General features: G+C 40.2%; 1 protein-coding gene across 2 annotated transcripts in view; it reads left to right on the forward strand.

The window, feature by feature from the left end:
- The first annotated feature begins 13 nt into the window (after nt 1-13).
- Nucleotides 14-22,376, forward strand: part of CTTNBP2 (cortactin binding protein 2) — a 146,001-nt gene continuing 123,638 nt past the window's right edge. Inside the window, exons 1-2 of one of the 2 annotated variants that reach the window (XM_045792778.2) lie at nt 14-252; nt 11,732-11,839. In XM_045792778.2, coding sequence (XP_045648734.2) covers nt 172-252; nt 11,732-11,839 — 189 coding nt within the window. In that variant the 5' untranslated portion in view covers nt 14-171. The remainder of the gene's footprint in view (nt 253-11,731; nt 11,840-22,376) is intronic. The other variant, XM_045792777.2, reaches the window with a different exon arrangement.

Raw genomic sequence — 22,376 nt, forward strand, 5'->3', positions numbered from 1 at the left:
CGGGGGCGGCGGCGAAGGGAGGAGGGAGCGCGGCGGCAGCGGCGGCGACGGCCGCCGGGCTGCGAGCGCCCGCGTCCCCGGACCGCAGCGGGTTAAGCGCCGCCCGCGCCGAGAGGGCTGAACCCCGAGCCGCCGCTCCGAGCTCGCATTCGGATCCGCTAGAGCAGGAAGATGGCGACGGACGGCGCGAGCTGCGAGCCCGACTTCTCCCGCGCCCCAGAGGACGCGGCGGGGGCCACGGCGGAGGCGGCGGTAACCGAGGTCCCGGGGTGGGCGCGGGGAGAGTGTAGACGCGGGCTGGGGTTCGGGCTGGACCCGGCTTGCGCCCCGGTGCGCTCCGCAAGCCCGGGCTCCCTGGGGTGCCCCCTCCCCTGGGGAACCTCTCCCCGGGTCCCCCCTCCTTGCGGTGCCTCACGGCTGAGCCCGGGTCGAGGCGGGTGAGGCGGCCGCCTGCGCTCGGGATCCCTCCAGTCCTTTCCCAGCCCCGCGGGAAGCAGTCCCGGTCCGCCCGGTTCTCGGGGCTCCCTGCGTGTGTCCTATGCGACCCTATGCCCACTCCTTCAGCTGCTGTGGGGTTTGGTCAGGGGCGGGGGCTGGCGTGTGTTTCGAGGCGAACTTGACCCCCCATTGTTCGCCTTTAGCTGCGCGCGTGGTGGTGGGCGCGTGTCTCGGGGTTGCCTGGCATCTCTCAGCGGACCCAGGAAAACAGCCAGCGGGAGACGGGTCATCGCCAGGCAGGTGTGGGGATGCCCATTGTGTGTGTGTTTGTGTGCCTGAGGCCCCTTGAGAGAGGCGCGGCGTCCGGCTTTGGGCGCTGCTGCCCCCCGCTGAGCGTCGGCGCTTTGCCTGCTAGCTGCCTGCTACCCCATCACTTGGTGATGGGGGGCCGGGGTGGGAGGGTGTCCTCGTTCTTCCCTAGAAGGTGCCCGGGCGAGGTGGAGATTCAGCACCTGGTGTCCACACATTGTTCTTCGCTGAGATCTAGAAGCCTAATGAGCTTCTATCCAACGCTGGCCCCACTTTCGGCCCCACAATTATCCCTGTGCACAGAGACCGAATGGTGGTTTCCAGCCCCTACGTCGGGGGGAGGGCTGGACCCACATTTCCTGGGTGGAAACGTTTTCGGAGTTGAGAAGCAGCTTTACAGGAGCTGCAAGGATCTGCAAAGAAAGGCAACCCTGGGAACGCCTCCCACCCTTGGCGCGATCCCGCTGCTCTAGCGGGAGATTCCGGGTGGTGTGGACTGAGAAGAGCATGGACGCCCCTCAGTTCTTCCCTAAACAGAGTCGGTGCACGAGCAGCAGAGGGCAGGGCCAGGTGTCAATAATCTGGGCTGTTTGAACTTCTTCCCTGTTGTTTGGACGTAGGGCTTTCTGGAGAGGGAGAGGAGAGATGTGGAGGGGGAGGAAGCTACTTGAGCTGAGCCGAACCTGGGCAGGAAAAGAAAAACGGAGGAGGGGGACTACTGATTTCCACTTGTGAAACGTACAAGTTTTAATTTGAAACTTTTAGGAAAACTGATTTTTCATTCTTTGCATGGAAAACGTGAACTTAAGATTTCAAATGAAACCTGCTCACTTGTGATGCAGTGAATCAGTTCCCTTTTGTGAAATGCAGTAAAGCTCGCTACTAAGACAACACAAACCTCTCTGGGAAGAAGTGATTGGGTACCTTCATCCCCAGGAGGTGCTAAAGGGAGGGAAGTCAGGAAAAAGAGGTAGGGGTGTGTGTGTTTGTTTCCCAGGAAGGTTGAATTTGTTTAATTGACCTGGAACGGCCTTCTTTCTATTATCCTCAGTCTTTAATCACCTGACAATTAAACCAAACACAAACATCTGATTAATGGTCTGTAGCTGATCTATAGTTTTATTTGGTTAGATTGCAAACAGAATCTTGGATGCCAGACAGATTTTTGTGTTAACAAGGTCCTTGTTCCCTTTCTGCTGTTGAAAATTTTCAGGAGTCTGATTTTTCACTGCGTATAGGTGGGGATTTTATAATTTCACCCTGGTTAATGATAGCCATGGAAAAATCTGTGAAAGTAAAACTCCTTGTTACTTCTGTAGAATTCTTGGAGGATGCAATAACGATGCTTAATCTAATAATTTTTTAAAATAACTTTTTAGTAAAATGCTGATGATGGCTTATTATGCAGTAAACTGGGCATTTTACTTTTCACTTTGTAAGGTATGGTCCTCCTGTATCAGCCACTTATAGCCTGATTTTTAAAGTTAGGTTGAAGAATATTTGTCATTATAACTGCTTCTTATCTAATGATTAAAAATCTAAGACATTTTTATGCATTTTGGGTTCATGGCAACTGAGGACTTAAATTTTTTTTAATTTTTAGGGAATAATTTTTGCATTTTAGAGATTTATTTCATATCAAATTAGTTTACATATTATGCATTTTTATATGTACATTTGGCAGTCATGAGCCAATGGAGACTCCAAAGCAGTAGGCTATTTTTGAAAGTGAGTGTTTTCACTAAGTTTTGACTATTTAGATTGTTGCTTAGAGACAAGTTTAATTTATAGTTTTCAGCTTAATGTGCTTTTCAGTGGAGTGTTTTAAATTTAGTTTGTGATCCTTGTCCTTAGCTGTTTAAATCCTGAAAGCATCCCAAGTGTAAAGCTGGGTAACAGCTACATTATTCAATAGGATCATATTAATAGTCTTTGCCGTGAACCATGCTGAGAGACCTGGGTTATTTTCAGAGCCTTAGCCAAATGTGATGACTTTTATAGGCTAGATTGCTATTTCTACTCTGAAAATAACTCCTAATGGATAAGGCAGTATGGAAAACAGAAATCTTCCTGCTTTTTTATTGTCACCAAAGAATTTAAGAGTGAAAGGAAAATGGAGATCTCTTTAGAGCTGTGTTTGGGAAGCTGACCAACATTCTTGTCATTCTGGACTTTTCTGGAGCAACTAATATGCAAAAAGTAGATATAAATTTTTGTTGTCATGGTGATAATGACAAAAAAACTTGGACAGTTCTTTTATTAAATGCACAACAGGAATATTAAACAAATTAGCAGCTGGTACCTCGGAAATTTTTGTTTCCAGGTGGCAATATTGAATGTAAATGCAAAGAAAAGCACTTTCTTAGCCAATTTTGCTAAGCTTTCTTAAAACAACCATAGTTATATGGCAGCCATAGAATATTCAAAGTTTCACAGCATAATTTTTATGTAGGGAATAATTTAGATTTAACACCTTACCACCCACTTACCAAGATGGTGGCGTCACGAGTAACATCTTTGCTGCCATAAAAAGTAACACATCCCATTCCAATGGTGGATACTGATAAATACCACGGAATCAAATCAGACGTGATGATGTCATGAAAGGCGCAAATAATTTATATTAGGAGTCTGGGGAAGAAGAGTCATGGAAAGGATCCCTAGTGGAAGGACCTGGAAACATTGCACAGAAGGATGGCATTTGAGTTGGGCCTTGAGATGGAAGGAGGACTTGGAAGTGGAGACTGCAGGAAGCTGTATGCCATGTGTGTGGCTGGTTCTTAGGATTCCTTAAAGGTGACCTGGGGCACACGTGAGGGGCTTTCCAAGATAAGTATAGAAGTTTCAACTTCAGTCTCAACAGTGTGCTTTAGAAAAATAGATGAGTAGTTGAGGAAATAGACTGAAATATTCCCCCATGATTAGAGTATAACTGATGCTTTTCAACATGACACTTTTCACTCTTTTTTCTTCTTAAATAATTATATTTCTGTGCCTGTTTTTTTACTATGTCGTTCTTGGTATCGTTGCTGTTAAATTTCTCACAGGAGCAATTTTGTTTAGAGAAAAACATTTGTCTTCTCTGTGATTCAATCCATGCCTAGGCTAGATTGCCAGTTGGTTCTATCCTCTTGTGTTTCATGTAACTTTATGAGGTGAGAAAATGTTTCAAACTGAGTACTTATTCAGCCATTTACAAATATCTGTTGTTGATCTTATGGACAGCAAGGCTGGAGGTGGAAGAGAGCAGCCTCCTTCAAGAAAAGCTGTGTGGGTTTTGTTTCTGAAAGAAAGCAAAGGTTAAGCACTGTGCCAGGCAAATACATGGTAGGTGTTTCACCAATATGGAATGAAGAAAATGAACACTCACCAAGAAGTTGTGTCATAATACTTATTGTTGTTTAGCTGATTGAGAAATTTACTTTGTGCGTTACTAGATTGTAATGAAATTATTGGGCTATGATTTGTAGTAATTAACATTATAGATGCTACAGAGCTTTTATTGTTTCTGAAAGATGACCCTGATTTTCTGATTTTTTTTTTCCAGTCTTTTTTTGTATTTGTATATTATCTCTTTCCAAGCTGGTTGGACATTTCAGTGACATTTCAGATTCACAGGTTTTTTAAAAAGTTAATTTCCAACGCTGTTAGTTTTCCCTTTACATTGTCTTTCTTCAGAATAATGGCTGAGGCTGGGAATGGTAACTGCATCCCTCCCATCCTGAATTCTTCCTATAATAGAGTCAAGGTCAAATCACCCACTAGGGTGTGGGGGGAGGGGATGATTGAGGGGGGTCAAGGCAGAAATGGAAGGAAGCTTGGAAACAGGAAAATGGAATAAAAGGAAAGATTAGACAGGAAGACAGGCAAGGCTTTGGAATAGTCTGCAAATGCCCAGAGATCTGGGACTAGAATTCAACTTTAAATGTGCCTAGGAAAGGTGGAGCAGTTTCCCTCCCTTCTGCCGCCATATACTTTGCCACCTAAACACATCTGAGTGTTGTTTTAGAAAAGACTATTTGAATGCGCTCAATTGTATTCTTCTCTATTGGGACTCCTGTGCACGACTTGTATAACATGGAAAAGGAAACTTGTCTTTTCTCTTAGACATTAGGTTAAAAAAAAAATGGAGAACAGGTATGAGAAAGATGATGATGATGACATTGAAATCAAAGGATTTTTAAAAATGCGTTCATCTTTTATAAGTAACTTGTACAAATATAATGAAATCATATTATTAATGCTTTGCACAAGATGATGCCACGCATGTAGAAATCCTGATTTTTAGGAAAAAAAATTGCTCTTGAAATTGTTAGTAAATAACCAAGTAGATTAAGGATGGAATTAAAAGGTTATTACAGTAAATGCAGTATAACTAAGTTAACATCGCTATGCAGAATGAATACTTCGTAAATGATTTGCTTCTGACGCTTTATTTCATTGAAAAGGCAAAAAGATGATTCCAAAGGCCCAAGTTCTTCCACAGAAGGGCTTTGTAACTGTGAGAATATCAACTAGCAGTCTACGTCTCAGCCTCTTCATTTGAAAATCAGCATGCTGTCATTTGCCGCCTACAGATAATCAAGCTGATATTCAATGCACGATAAGCATCTTAAAGGACAGTTATTGGATCTGGATGCTGGTTCACATGTGGAGATGTCCATGTAGGGCTGATGGAACATGGAAAAGCTGAGTTAGAATGGAAATAGGCATCTGTTTTATCTGAGATGTGGTCTTTTTCTTTTTCCAAAGAGGAAATGGAGACAGGAGATCTGAAAGAAGGAAAAGGGACGTAGCCGCAATTAATTATCAGAGCTTGTCTCCCCTGCCTGAGCCACTTTTCTGCTTTTCATTCCAGTTTTCTTGTACTTAAAATTAGTTATATCCATTACCAGGTTTCCTTCCTGACATTCTATTTACTTGTCAGTTCTGCCTCCTTCCAGTATACTCAGTTGCTTGTCTTTCATGAAAGACCTCAGGCAGTAGGGTTGATTTGAGGTGCAAGGCCATGGAGAGCTGACCCCAAGTTCCCAGTATGTTACTTTAAAGCCCCACACCAAAGGGCCCTAGTTTAGATTACTCTAAATGATTTTTGAAATAATGAAGATAATTGGCCAGTTACTGAGTTGGCCTTAGAGTGGGCCATAACTTTGTATCTTAGTAAGACAGGTGTATCCTTTACACATGATTTACATGTTTTGTGTGTCCATACTGCATGAAGTAGGCATTTTATACCAAACGTGGGTGGGCATGCATGTTAGGTAGAATCATGTGAATATTTAATACTGTCCTCACATTTCTAGTAGGGGTGAAAAAATAGAGCATTAAGATAGAAAATATGAGGAAATACACAAGGCAGGACGTGATTAATTGCCAAATGAAGTAATAGAGCAGACTGTAAGACTGAATGTAGAGAAGGAAAGATTTCTGGGGTCCATAAAGACCTATGAAAGTGGGATATCCTATGTCCTGAAGAAAGGTAGGATTCCCACGAAATAGAGGAGAAAGGATTAGGAAGAACAAAATCAAAGGTGTGCAAACCCTGTCAGTAACCCTCTTTCTAGAGGAAATCGGGAGGGATAATCTCAAAGGAGGATGTAACGTCAGAGATTTGAAATAGTTTTAGAGCATGAAAATGTACTTTTCCTCATGAAAATCCATGTAATTGTCTGAATTCATATTTTAATATTGTAAATGTTATGTGTACCTGGAAAGTTGGATTTTTTTTCATGTTAATGATAGTCTTCAGCTTTTTATTTTCTCCTTGAAATTTTAAGATGAATTTCATTGGTTTCCCCATCCTTACAGCCTCTTATTCATCCCCAAGCCATAAATCTTGCTTACATAGAAAGTTCTAGTGTGCCTTATTAATTATTAGCATGCACTATTAGACTGGGAAGAAAATACATTTCTGTAACTTCAGAGCAAAGAGGCAAAATCAATTTACCTCAACGATTTCTCAAAGGCTTCATGGAATGACCTAAATTTCCTCAGTCCAGTAATCCGGTTACCCTCATAGTCTGTGAAATCAGGACATTTGGGAGCTGGGGGAGATTTTAGAGATCACTTAGTACAACATTCTTGTTTTACCACTGAGAAACCTGAGGTTCAAACAGATGAAATAACGTCCTTCTAGCCCATTGGCTTTCTCAGGTACCACACCGCCTTCCCATGTGGTAAACTCATTGATCAAATGGAAGGTAGCCCACTAGATTTCCCAGAGGAGATGCTCTTGGTGTCTGTGGGAAGTGCCAGAGAACACGTCTGGCTCTGTGCTTGGTCACTAGATTTTTACCATAACTAGAAAGTTTGGGCAAAGGTCTGAGGCGTACTTCTGCCACTGTGGTGTATAATCTCTCTTAAATGCCCTTTGGCAACCATCAGTGTTCTGACCCCTTTAATTCTTAAAAGGGTATGGGTAAGGATCTTCTGGCCCTGTGTGGCTGTGACTGTTGAAATTCCCTAAATAAAACCCAGTATTTTAGATTTTTTTTTTTTTTCCCACCTGAAGGTGAGGGTGTGGAGTGGTAGTGGAGGAAACTGGTATTGGCCTATGTTTAGTTCTGGCAACTGAAGACGACGTAACTCAGCCAGGTTCTGTTTTGTCTTCTTCTCCCTCCCTCTCTCTCTGAGCCTGTATAAGAAAATCTGGAAGAATGCCCTCCCCACACCCACCCCACAATCACCCCAAGTGATTTAGAACTTGTTGAAGACTGCTGTGTTGAACAGTAAGAGTTTAGGGTTATGTCTCCTCTTTTGTATATATGTTTATGTCCCAAAGAAGCCTCTCTCTCTGATGACCAGACTCTGGATTAGTTTAAGCTGTCTGTGCCAGATTTTTAAAACTAGGTGTTAAGCACTGTTCCTGGAGTACTTTTCCTGGCAACCATCAAACATGACAGGCAGAGGGGTGGCCTGTGGAGTTGAAATCTAGCTGGTTTTTTCTGTTTTTTTTTTTTTTTGTGCCTTGCTATCAGTTAAAAATGAGATCTGGGTTTTTCTTTATTTAGGAAAACAAGTACGGTAATAATAAAGCTCAGTGTGTGAACATGTCTGCTGTGATTTTGTTGTTGTTGGGGATGTGGGGGTGTCATGTTTTCATGGATGTCCTGATAGGGATCCTAATTTTTTATGTGAGCAGTAGCATTTGGATCTATCCTGTCTTCTCTCTTTTTTTGAAAATTAGGTTATCAAGTTAGTTTGCCTTTTAAAATACAAAATTTATCAAAAAAAAAAAAAAACCACAGGAGGAAACTTGGAGGCAATGGATTTGTTTATAGCCTAGATTATGGCCTTGGTTTCCTGTCTCTTCAAACTCATCAAGTTGTACATATTAAATATGTACAGCATTTTGTATGTCAATCACATCTCAACGTGGTTTAAAAAAAGAAAAGATTCAGAACAATTATTTTGTTCTTAAACCAAAAAACATTAACAATTTTTCTATATCCGAGTACTCGTGTCCATGTGTCAAGTCAGATAAATGCCACTTCATATGAAACTAACATACTTTTTTGTTGGGCTTTTTGCTTTTGGGCTTTTTTTATATTTCTAACAATACTTAAGTGCTTTGAATTTATTTGTAAAATGAATGATCTCTAAAATGATTTCATATACTTTCTATTACTTTGTTTTGTCAGAATAGTGGATGGAAACATCAAGCATTGGAGAATGACAATTTGAAAATATTATTATAATATTCTTGAAGGCCAGGAAGTAGTGTTTTTAGTGAGGACCCAGGGGTGAGAAGCATAGGGGAAACGGAGAGAGAGAGAGAAAGAGAAAGAGAGGGGCAGGCAGACAAACTCTATATTTAAAATAGTGCATCACTTAATACACTGTGATGGGAAATAGATTATTATTTTTAACATTCTGTGTAACCTAATCAGTGGATTAGCAAGGAGCCTTATAATGGTGGTTTTTATTTTAATGAATTTCCCTTTTTATTGATGGTGATATATTAAAAACAGAAGTGTTGGTTGCAGGTCACATGTAATGTTGATGATGATGGAACCAGAGCAAGCACTCCTGACTCTAATATGAATCAGAATCTTGGCAATGTCTTTCATAATTTATTAGTATTTAAAATGGAGTGCTTTGCTTATGAAGCTTCAGGGAAACAAGGACAATAAAATATACAATTAATTAAAATCTTTAGAACAACCAGAAGCAGCATTAATAAAACATTACCTTCTAAAGCACAGAAGAATTGCAGCTTACTCTCCTATCTTAGTAGGAAAAAGCAGGATAAAAGAGTCTATCTTTCATCATTGTCAATAAACTGAGTTTTTATTGGACTTAGGCTGCTAGATTTTCAAAGAAATAGGCTTATAGCCAATAGCCCACTCCTCCCTACATAAAACATCTGGGTGCTCTCAGCTTGAGTAACAACAATCACTGCTTTTATTTAGCACTTACTTCATTTATGTGTTCTTGTTTAATGCTCAGAAGAACTTTGTGGGGTAATTGTTAGGATGTATATTACATAGATGAGAAAACAGATCAGATAAGATACAGAAATGCCTCTCCAAGTGTAGCTGTTGGACGAGCAGAAGCCAACAGGAGCTTGTTAGAAAGGCAGACTCAAGGCTGCACCTCAGACTTGGATCAGAAACTCCGGAGGTGGGGCCCTGCATCACGTGTTAACAAGGTCTCTCCGTGATTCTTAGGTACGCCCGCCTTTGAGAACAATTGGATTATAAGACCCGTGTGACGCTGGTGTATTAGATTTTACTGATCACAGGGAATCTCAAGTTTTTTTTTTTTTTTCCTGAAAGATTTATTTATTCCAGAGAGACAGAGGGAACGAGAGCGCAAGAACTTGTGAGTGAGGGGGGAGGCAGAGGGAGAGAATCCTCAAGCAGACCCCATGTGGAGTGCAGAGCCCAATGTGGGGCTCGATCTCAGGACCCTGAGATCAAGACCTGAGCCAAAACCAAGAGTCGCAAGCTCAACTGACCAAGCCACTCAGGCGCCCCAACAGAGAATATCTCTTATATTAACTTTCTAAGCAAGGACATCCTGGAAATACATCCTTTAGGTTTTGCTGTAGGTTTTTCTTTTTCTCTTTTTCCATCCTGAGCCCCTGCCTTTCCAAATAACTGCTCTAATGTATGTGCAAAAAGAAACAATTTTAAGAGGAAGATCCTTTTAAAATCTTTCTTTGGAGAACCAGCTAGCTCTGGTTTCTTTCCCCTTTGTGCTGTTATCTCCTTCTAGAAGGTTTCTTTGAAACCAAGAGATAGCCAGTTCTGGTTATGCCTATTTGAAAGCCCCTGGAATCATTTATGGGCTTGCCATATTTACTTCTGTGTCATCATGAGGATAATATAGGGTCAGGTATCTAGGTGCTAAACTAGTTCTTATTAGCAGATTGATAGGATGGCACTATTTTTCATCTCTAGAATGTTGTCACTGTGTTGGTAAAGTGCGGAGACAACTCATAACACTTAGTTGTACTTTTGTCACTTCCTGGCTGAATGATGTGGGTATGTTATCAACTTCTCTGAATTGTGGTTTTCTTAACTGAAAATAGAGATTATATCTTACATATTAGATCTGGTTCTTCACGAATACTTTGGAAACCATTGGGTGCTATGCAAATGTGAAATAATGTTCTGGGATGGCCTGAAGAATGGCTTCTGAGGTTGGGTGTTCTGAGGCATTTGGGGATGAACATGTGTTCCCTGCCCTCTGAGGGTAATGGGTTTATCAAATGAATCTCTGCACAGAAGGGTGCTGTGGACAGTGTGTGTAGAGGGAGCTCAGTCTGTGGATTCACCCAAGCTTGGGCTGTGAGCACTCTAGTTGATCTTCTCTAAGATGGCTGCCGGAAGACCTGTTCCTAAAGCTTGTTGTCAGGAAAGGAGGGGGCAGAGTTGGAGACAAAGTATTGGGCATCAGTGGTACCTCAATGGGATTTAAAGAGGAGAGATTGGATGCAGTTACCAGAGAAGGAATGTAGAGCAGACAACAGAACTGGAAGAGTGGTGGGTGAGGACCATGATCCTTATGACTGATACCTTATGGTATAACTGAGTCTCTGGAAAGCTCACTTTTTCTAGCCTCAGCCAACCTTCGGAATGGCAAGAAGCTACAGAGGCATTGCTTAAGAAAGCATTTGATAACCACATAGCAGGTTCCAGACTCACCTGACCATAGGCCCAGTTGAGTAAACGTGGGTGGTGGGCCAGGCCTCTTGAGTACATATGCCTGCCCTGTGTGTGTGTGTGTGTGTGTGTGTGTGTGTGTGTGTGTGTGTGGTGGGAGAGCAGGGCAGCAAAGGGAAGAGCATGCTCCTTCTGAAGGGACTGCTGCTACTTGGTTCTGCAGATTACTGCTCTGTGAGAATGTGAACCTGGGGTTAACTGGGCATCTCTCAGAAACCAGAGATCTGGATTTTTTGGGGACATCTTTTTTTTTTTTTTTTTTTTTAAATGCTGGCTGAGTAAAAAAACAAAACACTTTGTGGCCCAAGTTACACACATCTGTAGGCCAGATTTGGCTGTAGGCTGCCAGCTGGTTACCTCTGCTGCAGAGTGTTCTATAAACATGACCTGTTATTATTGGATGTCCCGGAATTTATAATAACCTCCCAGGAGCCTCTACGTTGGGGCCCTTCTAGGAATACATTCTCGTGCTTTCTTTGCTACCCCCTTCAACTTTTCCTGAACATATACTAGGCCTGTTTGGATAGAAACTCCAGAGACTTTAAATTTCTGCCACAATTTGAAGAGATTCTGAATCCAGGTGTGCAGGCAAGCTGGGAAAATATTTCCTTAATGAAGAGATTTGGGACTTTGGCCTACAGTTTTTACCCCTCCTAGAAGGCCTAAGCATAGATTATCTGATGCTGAACAGGGCCTCTGGGCTTCTGGGATTTGCTGAGCCACTGAGATAGAAAACGATCCATTGCATACCTTTAAGACATGTGTATTGTCCTATGAATAGCTTTTTCATTGCTCTTTAAATATTTGTGTTACAGAAGAAAGAGTTTGATGTGGACACCCTCAGTAAATCAGAGCTTCGAATGCTCCTCAGCGTGATGGAAGGGGAGCTGGAGGCCAGGGACCTGGTCATCGAGGCCCTGCGGGTAAGAAGCTTCTAGGGCCCAGTCCCATTGCTGTATCGTTTCCTTTTTTTCAAAGGGCCAATGGCAAAGCGGCTTTTCTTAATTTTGAACCATGTAGATTTAAAACGTTACATTTGGTTAAAAGGTGCCCCTCACCCCAAATGCCAGCCCATAATCTTTATAAACCCAAGCACTGAAGTCAGATGGTCAGTCTAATGATGGGGATTGAGACTAAATTGTTTGGTATGGGAAACTAGCGTCTTGAGGTGTATTGTTTCATGTGGTTATTTGGTTATAAGTTTTTAGAAAATTGGAAATTTGGTGTCATATATGTATGTGAGGTCAGGGAGGAAAAATTATGAGATATTGCTGATAATAGAGCTTTTCCTTCCTATGTAAATTATAAATGACTTATTTTCCAAAACCTGTAGGAGTTAAAAACTAGTGTATAGCTCTCTTAAAAGCTACATATATCTCACAGTTTTAATACTTTTTCATCTGATCTTCTAGGAATTTTGAAATTTGCATAACTTGTGAAGTATTATCTTCTAATGTATTACTTAAATACCTCAAAGTTCTGTTGCTTTAAAAATGTTAAGTTTTCTTAATGCACAATTTTATAGTTGGTGGTTCTTAATCTTGTGCTTGTTTTGGTATATTAGCCAAGCCAAGTGTTGTTTTTTTCCCCCTCTTTTTTCTTTGATATTAAATACTTTGTATATAATCAAGTGTTTCCTGGCTTTTGGTCATTTGGCCAGGATGGCTGTATTTATTGTATATGAAGTATGGACTTGATTGTTTTCTTTTTCCCCCCACCATGAAGTATGTCCTCAAACTTTGCCTTAGGAGGTTATTTTAACATAAGAAAATCTAAGGATGTCAAATTGTTGCCCCCTATGGGCGCTAATAGAGTGGGAGAAAGCGGCAATAACAATGGTGGATGGTCAGACATCATGAAGACGGTGGGCGTGCTGAGAATCCAGTTGTGTGAGGAAGGGGTGGCTATAGTTCATTTTCACAAACTGGAAATTGCAGTGGGGATAATGATCACTCAGTCTGATGACAGAGAACGTTTGCCTCAGAAGAATGGCAGTAGGGTTCTACCATCTGCAAGCCAATAACAAGTTGAAGGTGGTGCTTTTTGAATGACAAGCTTTGCTAAGCAGACTTGTGCGCGGTTTGGTTGTGAGAGGGATTTATCTTGTTCCACACTGGAAACATTTGCATTGCTTGCCAATGTATATTTTCTTAACAAATGAACTTTGTGCGAGAAATGCTAAGCCAGTGGATCACTAATACGGATTACACTCAGCCCAAGGAGAGAAGAGGGTCACCTGTGAGGCCAGTAGCGTAGGCTCTTGAGACCAGATGGATATGAAGGCTCCAGTTCTACCTTGGGTATTTTTCTGTCCCTCTCTGCTAAAGCTGTACAAGGCATCAGCTTCTGTGGCATTTCCCACTACCTGCACAAATGTGTGAGACTTGAGCAGAGTCTGTGTTTTTATGTATCACCTGAGCAAGCATATTTATTTCTCTTTTTAACTTAATTGCAATACTTTCAAATATAAGTAGAATTAAAGGCTTGCTAATGATGAGGGCTTGCCAAACTGAAAGTTTTTCATAGAGTCAAGGAATGGTGGAGTTGCAAGGAGCCTTACTACATAGTCTAGGTCAATAGTTTGCATCCCTCTGAATCTAGTGGCGTGTTTTTGGTTTTGTTTTGCTTTTTTTTTTTTTTTTTAATATGTTTTGTATTACTCTTTTACTGTCCTGCAGTGAAATTTATGGATAAGCGCTTATGTAAGTAGGTTGTGTTAAAAATAACCAGTACACTGCCCTAATTATGATATAAAGTAACAGGAAAGTCATTTATAACAAAAAACACATTTCAGGATATAAATGCTCAGGCACGCCTAGTGGAAGACAGGATAAAATCAGTGGCAGTTTGCACCTGTCCGTCGCAGTGCCGTGAATGCCGTCATTGTGAAGGAATCCTGATCCAGGCATGCTGTATTGGGACTCAGACATGGTGAGCGGATTTGCTGGGTGTGAGGTGATTTTTTTTCCTGAGATGGTGAATGACTCTTGGTATAGTTCCAAACAAAAGTGCACACTTAATATGGGAAGGGAGTCCCTGGAAAATTCAGTGTTTGCTAAAACTAAATTAAAACAACTTGTCTGTGTGTCAAATGGAGTAACTCTTTAGCTCAGGTCGTCCTACTGAACTGAAGGTTCTACTGAAATGAATGAAAACGGGACATTTGACAGTTCAGGGGGACTTGAGACAGTTCCTGCATGGGGGACACACCTCTAGCCCTGCCCCCTAAGTGCCAGTCACTGTGGTAACATCACTGTCTAAGGTACTGCCCCTGTGGAGGAGCACTGGCTGACACCAGACTACTTTGTTCATACATTAAAATCCACGTAACAAACACAAAGGAAAGAAGCCCAGGGAGACTGTGACTTAATCTCAGGTAGACATGTGGCATCCATGAACTTAGTATGTTTGGAGATTTTTTTTTTTAAAGATTTTATTTATTTATTCAACAGAGATAGAGATAGCCAGCGAGGGAACACAAGCAGGGGAAGTGGGAGAGGAAGAAGCAGGCTCATAGCAGAGGAGCCCGATGTGGGACTCGATCCTGGAACGCCAGGATCACGCCCTGAGCCGAAGGCAGCCGCCTAACAACTGCGCTACCCAGGCGCCCCCATGTTTGGAGATTCTTAAAGCTTTTTGTCATTTTTTAAACTTGAGGATTGTGATTGATTTATTTAGGTGATTGTGTTTTAAGAGTAGATGATACCATTTTCATATAGCTGTCATAGACTCAGTGTGGTCATTTCCTGATTGACTCCCTCGAGGGCATTCACCGCCACTAGTGAAAGGTGTCATTTAGTTGTCTTCTCCTTTACTAGTAGAATATAAGTTAGTGACTGGCTAAAAAAATTGGGAAGGGGAGAGAATGTGAAACCTTTATTTTTATTTCATATTATGAGATAAACATATTCCTGAATTAAATTTCAAAATCTGTCTAATCGATGATCAGTATGTTGCTATTCAATTGTGAGAGAAATACCCCTTGTTTTAAAAAGTGTTAAAAGTAATATTTCTCTGAAGGTAGGAAATATTTTTTAACTTCATATGTAAAAAGTGATTTTATTTTTCAAAAATAAAGATAGCAAATTTATACCATGAACTATATTAAAATTCAGAAATGGTTGTGTTATGAGGCATTTAAATCCTTTAGAATTTTAGAATCTTTATAAAAAGATATTTCAGGAGTGCCTGGATGGCTCGGTTGGATAAGCGTCTGCCTTTGGCTCAGGTCATGATCCCAGGATTCTGGGGTCAAGCCCTGCATTGGGCTCCCTGCTCAGCAGGGAGTCTGCTTCTCCTTCTTCCTCTGCCTGCTCCTCCCCCTTCTTGTTCAATCTCTCTCTTGGTGTCACATAAATCTTTAAAAAAAATATTTCAGACCAAGCTTTTTTACTTTTTTGATTATGCTACCTTGATTGACTTTTTTGAGAGAAAGAGGGAGAGAGTGCCAGTGGCAGTGTGGTTGGTGGGGGAGGCCTGGACTGGGCAGAAGGGAGAGAGAACCCAAAGCAGGCTCCATGCTCAGTGTGGCTCCCGATGTGGGGATTGGTCTCATGACCCTGAGATCATGACCTGAGCCAAAATCAAGAGTCAGATGCTTACCTAAGCCACCCAGGCACCCTCTACCCTGGTGTTTTTGACTTTCAAGTTATCATTAAAAAATGCATAGATCTTTGGATTAATGGTAAGAAACTTTCAGAGCAATTCATAAATATGAATTGGGGGAGGGTGTTATGAAATTATAATACATATCTTGGTACATTTACTATTTTCATGTTTAAGGTAAAAATATTTCCGGGTAAAACTTGTTGGCTTTGTAACAGATGTAATATTCAGGAAATTAATTTTTGGGGGGGAATTATATTTTAAAAAGTGCAGCATTTTTGGAAAATATGAACTGCTTAACTGAAATATGTTTTAATTGCATAAGAAATATTCTATCAATGGGGGTGCCTGGGTGGCTCAGTCGTTAAGCGTCTGCCTTCGCCTCAGGGCATGATCCCAGAGTCCTGGGATCGGCCCCGCATCGGGCTCCCTGATCTGCTGGGAGCCTGCTTCTTCCTCTCCCACTCCCCCTGCTTGTGTTTCCTCTCTCGCTGGCTGTCTCTCTCTCTGTCAGATAAATAAATAAAATCTTAAAAAAAAATTCTATCAATGATTCCCCCTCATCCTCAAAAAGTAGGAATAAATCTTTGACTAAATAGATATGGCAAAGGAAGTTTAGAAGAAAATACTGTAAAATTTAATTGAGAATGTGCTCAAGAAGCAGCCACATTTTTTGAAAACTACGATAGATACAGAGCCTTTTGAATTAAATTTAATTGTATATTCTAAGTTTGAATGTACACTCTGTTAAGAGATCATCTATTTGATGCTAATTGTTTAGTTTGTGGAATCTTCTGGCTTTCACTTTCTTTCCCTTTTCTAGAATTTTTATCAGTACCTTAGTCAAAGGGAAACAAAGGCAAAAAGATGAAAATGCTATAATTATAAAATTTTAGGTGTCAAAATTTTGTTTTAGCTTACATTTTATAGGGTCAAGCTGGCTGTCATTAGTGTGAGTTTACATAAATATTACATCACTGAAACAATGAATTCCTTGGGCAGTCAATTCCAGATTTCTTGTGTGCCTTCTTTTTCCTTTTAGATTGATAAATGAGAATTAATAGTACTATTGACATGGCATTTCTTCCTCATAACCTATAGTTACTATAAAGTAACTGTATAATACAGATTTGTGTTATTTGCACTGAAAGTTTTAAAAATTACCAGTTTAACATTTCTTTGGATAGAATGCATTTATAGTACCCGTAGGGGATATTAAATTAGAGAATTACCTAGTATAAGTGGCTGCAACAAAGAGACCGAAAGTATGATAGATTAAATATGAAGTTTATTTCTCCTACCATTCTGGAGGTGAGCCCTCTGTACTGGAGGACCATTACAAAGCCAAGTAGTCATTCAACAGCCCAGATTATATCTATGTTACTGCTCTCCTTAGGGAATTAGCCTCATTGGTATGGTTGAAATTGTCAGTAAAGGGGTAAGAGAGGAAATGGTAAAGGGGGCAAGAGAGGAAATGAGGGAGAAGCAGCATCATGTGCATAGGGGAGAACTTTTGTGGACACACCTAGCAGAGTTCTGGGGAATGGTTCTGGCTGGCTGGCTCACTGGGAAGGGAGAACTTTGGAGGACGTCTAATAACCTAATGTAGTCCATTATCTTGGTTTAATGTTATAAAATATCCTGGGGTATGGTATAAGAAGATAGATCCTTCCTTTCCTCCTTCCCTCAAATATTTGTTGAGTACCTACTGTGTACCAGGTACAAAAATGAAAGTTTGAAGTGAATATAAGTGGAGACTTATTATGCTAAAATTGTGTCCATTTAGAACATCATATATACCTTTTATATGTTTATTTTTTATTTATTTTTATCCTTTCCTAATTTTTTTTATTATGTTAGTCACCATACAGTACATTCCTAGTTTTTGATGTAAAGTTCCATGATTCATTACTTGCGTATAACACCCAGTGCACCATGCAATACGTGCCCTCCTTAATACCCATCACCAGCCTATCCCATTCCCCCACCCCCCTCCCCTCTGAAGCCTTCAGTTTGTTTCCCAGAGTCCATAGTCTGTCATGGTTCATTCCCCCTTCTGTTTAGCCCCCCCTTTCTTCTTCCCTTTCTTCTCCTACGAATCCTCCTACTTCTTCTGTTCCATAAATGAGTGAAACCATATGATAATTGTCTTTCTCTGCTTGACTTATTTCACTTAGCATTATCTCCTCCAGTCCCGTCCATGTTGCAGCAAATGTTGAGAAATCGTTCTTTTTGATGGCTGAGTAATATTCCATTGTATATATGTTTAAAATTAATTGTTCTGAGTAGTGTCATTTGGGGCCGTGTTTTTGTTTTCTCAGACTATGACTCTATACGTTCAGATTTTGTCTAGAATGATCTTCCTTTTTAAAAACCTTAACTGCTCATTGGGTTCAAAACTCAATTAAAAAAATGTTTTGAGTGGTTTTGCTTTGAAGCAGGTTATCTTCCCTCAGCACTGTTGATGTTTGGGACTGGCTATTTGCTGTGGTTATTGTGAGAAGAAGGGCTATCTTGTACACTGTAGTATGCTTTGCAGCAGCCCTGGTCTCTCTGCTCACTTAGATGCCAGTAGCACCTCTATAGGTGTGACAGCCAAAAAGGTCTTCCCTTGGGGTACATGATCGCCCCCCCTTGGGAAACACTATTGTAAAATAATACTTGTCAAGAAAATGCTGCTCAAATACATTCATAATAAGTACAGCATCCATTATTGATAAAAACTCTCAACAAAGTTGGTTTAGAGGGAACATACCTCAACATACTTGATATGAAAAACTGACAGCTAACATCATACTCAGTGGTGAAAGAATTAAGAGCTTTTCTCCTAAGATCAGGAATGAGACAAGGATGTCTACTGTCATCACTTTTGTACAGCATAGAAGTCCTAGCCATAGCAATCAGAGAAGAAAAATAAATAAAAGTATCTAAATTGGTAAGGAGGAAGTAAAATTTCCACTATTTGCAGATGACATGTTACTACGTGTAGAAAACCCTAAAGACTACCGAAAAAGTACTAGAACTAATGAATGAATTCAATAAGGTCACAGGATATGAAATCAATATACAGAAAATATTTTTTAAAAAAAAATGTGTATGCATATATATACACATACGTGTGTGTGTACACACACACAATGGAATATTAGTCATAAAAAAGAATGAAATCTTGCCATTTGCAGCATGAATGAATCTAGAAGGTATAATGCTAAGTGAAATAAGTCAGTCAGAGAAAGACCAATACCACATGATTTTACTCATATGTGGAATTAAAAAACAAAAACAAAATGAACAGGGAAAAAAGACAAAAAAACAGACTTTTAACTGTGGAGAGCAAACTGATGGTTGCCAGAGGAGAGGTTGGTGGAAGGATGGGTGAAATAGGTGAAGGGGATTAAGAGTGCATTTATCATAATGAGCACTGAGTAATGTATAGAATTGTTGAATCACTATATTGTACACTTGAAACTAATAAACACTGTATGTTAACTATACTGGAAAATTAAAAATACATTTTATTTAGGTACAGTGATTTTTCTTTGAACTATTTTCCCTCAAAACTAAATATTTGAAAATGCCCATTTAAGAAATTTCATGACTCTTTCAAAACACATCACATTTTATATAAAATTGCAGTCTTATATGCAGAAATTAAATGCTTTACTTTTTCTATTAAAAAAAACCTTTCTAGTTGTATGGCTTAGTGTTGGAGTCTTCACCTAGAACAAAGGCAATCTCTTCAAATAAAATAAAACCATTAAACAGAAGAATGCTTTCACTTTGGTTTTGAAAGCAGCTACTGCAATACTACAGAGTATTGTGAGGTTTTCCTCATATGACATATCTGCTAAATCATGATAAAAGAGGAGCATTCTGGTTTCAGCCAAGTAAAACATGTAGCCTTTTGTATTTCAAAATTCTCCTATGATTTCAGGCAATTGATTGACCAAAACATACCCTTTTTTGTTCATTTTAATTAATGAATGAATTTGCTGAGCAGAGCTGAATTCATGAAAACATAAATTGTTTCCTTTTCTGTCTGCTGAGATAACACCTTTGTTCCATGTCTAGAGAGAAGGAAGACGAGCTGACCAGACGTCGTGTTGTTTTTGCATGCAAATCACTTTTCATAAAATACAAATAGTGATGATTCTTAAGTAGCATTGTATTTTGTCCAGTAGGACAGACATAGGAAGCATCACTTTTGATTCTTCTGAGAAATTTTATTTTCCCTGATGAACATTTAATTATTAGTGAAGGAAAAAATGGAATACCAGGCAAAATAGTGCTTTTTTATGTATTAAGAAATGAAGGTCAATGGTGCTATGAAAGCAAAATATTTGTCACTATTTAATAAGCAACTGATTTCAAGCAACATTTTCTTGCTGATGATTATTAAATCGTTAGGACATCAGTGCAACAAACTAAAGCTCATTGTTCAGCTCAGTGATGTACCATTTGTTTTACACTGGGTTCAGGATAGATTCAGAGTTACAAATGGCATGAAAACAGGAATACATTTTGTATACTTTGAAGATTATCGTAATCTTGGGGACTGTTCACTTAACAGTTCCTTTTAAGAATTACTTCCTTGTGATCTGAGAATAGAGGGTGTTCCTTTGAGGCATTTTGATAACATTTTAACCACCTCATCTTATACTCAGTGGCCAAGCTACAGGTCATGTGTTTTTATGGGAATTTCATTTGTTATGTTGATGATTAACTCTGTCTTGATTAGAAGAGGAAACAAGGATCTAACATGGTACTCAAAATTCTGCCTTCTCTTTGGTTGTGATTATTTTGGAAAGAAACAGAAGAGGTTTCAGCTTCTCCCTTTTGATTTTTGGAGTCAAAATGTAAATAGGCATTGAACAAATAGGAGTATTGTATTCAAGTATTGTATACTTGAAATGATATTTGAGCATGGTGGGGATCCATTTATCCATTCATTCAACAGATGTTTGTATCTTTAGGCATGTCCTGGGTTTCAGTGGTGGTGAACAAGGAGCATGAGTTTTCTCTTAGATTCCAGTGGGAGAGACTGACATTATTAAAACAATAAACCAAACTATCTAAGTTCATATGATTACCGAAGAAAAGAATGCCATGAGAAGAGAGATTACTCTAGACTGGGTCAGGAAAGTTCTCTCTGAGGAAGTGACACCCTCCTGAGACTTGAAGGAGTATCCCGAATCTAGTTGGAAGAAGAGTGTTCTTTCAAAGGGAGCAGCACATACAAAGGTCCTAAGAGAGGAAGGAGCTTGGCAATGTATAGGAACTGCAAGAAGTCAGAGAACAAGGGAGAGAATGGCACAAGATCAGATGCAGAGCTAGGCTTAGGCCAGACCATGCTGGAGGGTGAAGGGCATGATAAGATTGGATTTCATTTTATATCAGGGTAGCCATTGAAGTGTTTAAGCTTGAGAATGCCAGTGATTCTATGTGATTTTCTAAAAGATTCTAACAGCACAATTACATTGCATTTAATTTTTTTGCATTGAAATTTTAATTTATTAAATGTAAATACTTAATGTAAATATTTAAAATTTATCACCATCGTCAAGGGAGAAAATTGCAAAGGTCACCCTGGCTGCAAGGCAGACGAAAGTTTGCAAGAGAGCCAGAGTGAAGGCAGAATGTCATAGGGGCTGTCTAAGAAATGTGAATGTCTCAGATGCTTATAATTATTGCCCTTTAAGAAGGCATGGAAAATGTGCTTGCTCACCACTTTTGTCACTTAGCGGTGAATAGTGTCTTTCTTCAGACTGTGAAGACAAGCTGATTATGGTTTTTAGTTAAGGTGTTGTGCACCTAAAATAAGATTGATAAGGTTACCTCTCCACGTGAAATTTTTTTGAAAGGCAAAATTCTATCTTCAGTTTTACTGTTTCCAATCCAGTTCATCCCGACTCAGTTTAGATTTTTACGTTAAGTGAATTTTATGGTTAAAAGCCCTTTTCTTTCAAGATTATGTATTTCTAAAGGCATATCTGTTCTAAAATAAGCGTCCTTTTTAATTTTTTCCCGCAGGGTAGGGTAGAGTAGCAGAAGATTGCTTCACATGGTGCTAACAGTGATCTAGCAACAATAAAAAATGTTTCAACGGCATCTGAATTTGTTCTGCTCAAATGTGTCCATTTTGGCCTGTCTTCAGTGGGCCATTGCAGGGTGCGCGTTCACATGATTACCCCCTGCTAAAATAAAATGGTAGTTCTGACAAGCCTTTAACACTTCTCATGAACTTCTCCTATGGAAAGCAAGCCATGGACCGAGTTCAAACACTGTATGAGGCACCTCACCTGTATCCAAATGGAGGTGCAACCCCGATAGGGGTTAGGTTTTAGTGGTTAAAATACTGCAGAGAGTAAACCCTAGCGAAGCTCTGAATTTATTCATAAGACATTTTGTATATTCAAGCCTGAACAGTAATTTTTATGCACAGGAGAGACTGAGACTCCCGAGTTAGGGGGAAAGGACCATCTGTGTGCTGCTGTCTGGGCATTAAAGCCATTCTGCCCTGAGTTGGCTTTTAAATTCCTAGGGAAACGGGGCTGGGTGGATGCTTTAATATGACCACTCTCTGGTCTCCATGCACAGTCATGGATTTGTTTTTAAATTGTAAGAATTAAATGAGAGAATACAGTACAGCACCTTGCGAGGGCTGGCACATAGAGGGTTCTTGAAAAACTATTTCCAGTTGAACCTCAATCTTAATAGAAAGACTTCCCTTTAGGGATCCTAGGTGGCTCCGTCGGTTAAGCATCTGCCTTGGGCTCAGGTCGTGATCCCAGGGTCCTGGGATGGAGCCCCGCATGGTCTGGGCTTCCTGCTCGGCAGGGAGCCTGTTTCTCCCTT

This window comes from Ursus americanus, chromosome 3 (genome assembly GCF_024610735.1).
Source record: "Ursus americanus isolate L20-20 chromosome 3, mUrsAme1.1.p, whole genome shotgun sequence".
Classification (NCBI taxonomy): Eukaryota; Metazoa; Chordata; class Mammalia; order Carnivora; family Ursidae; genus Ursus; species Ursus americanus.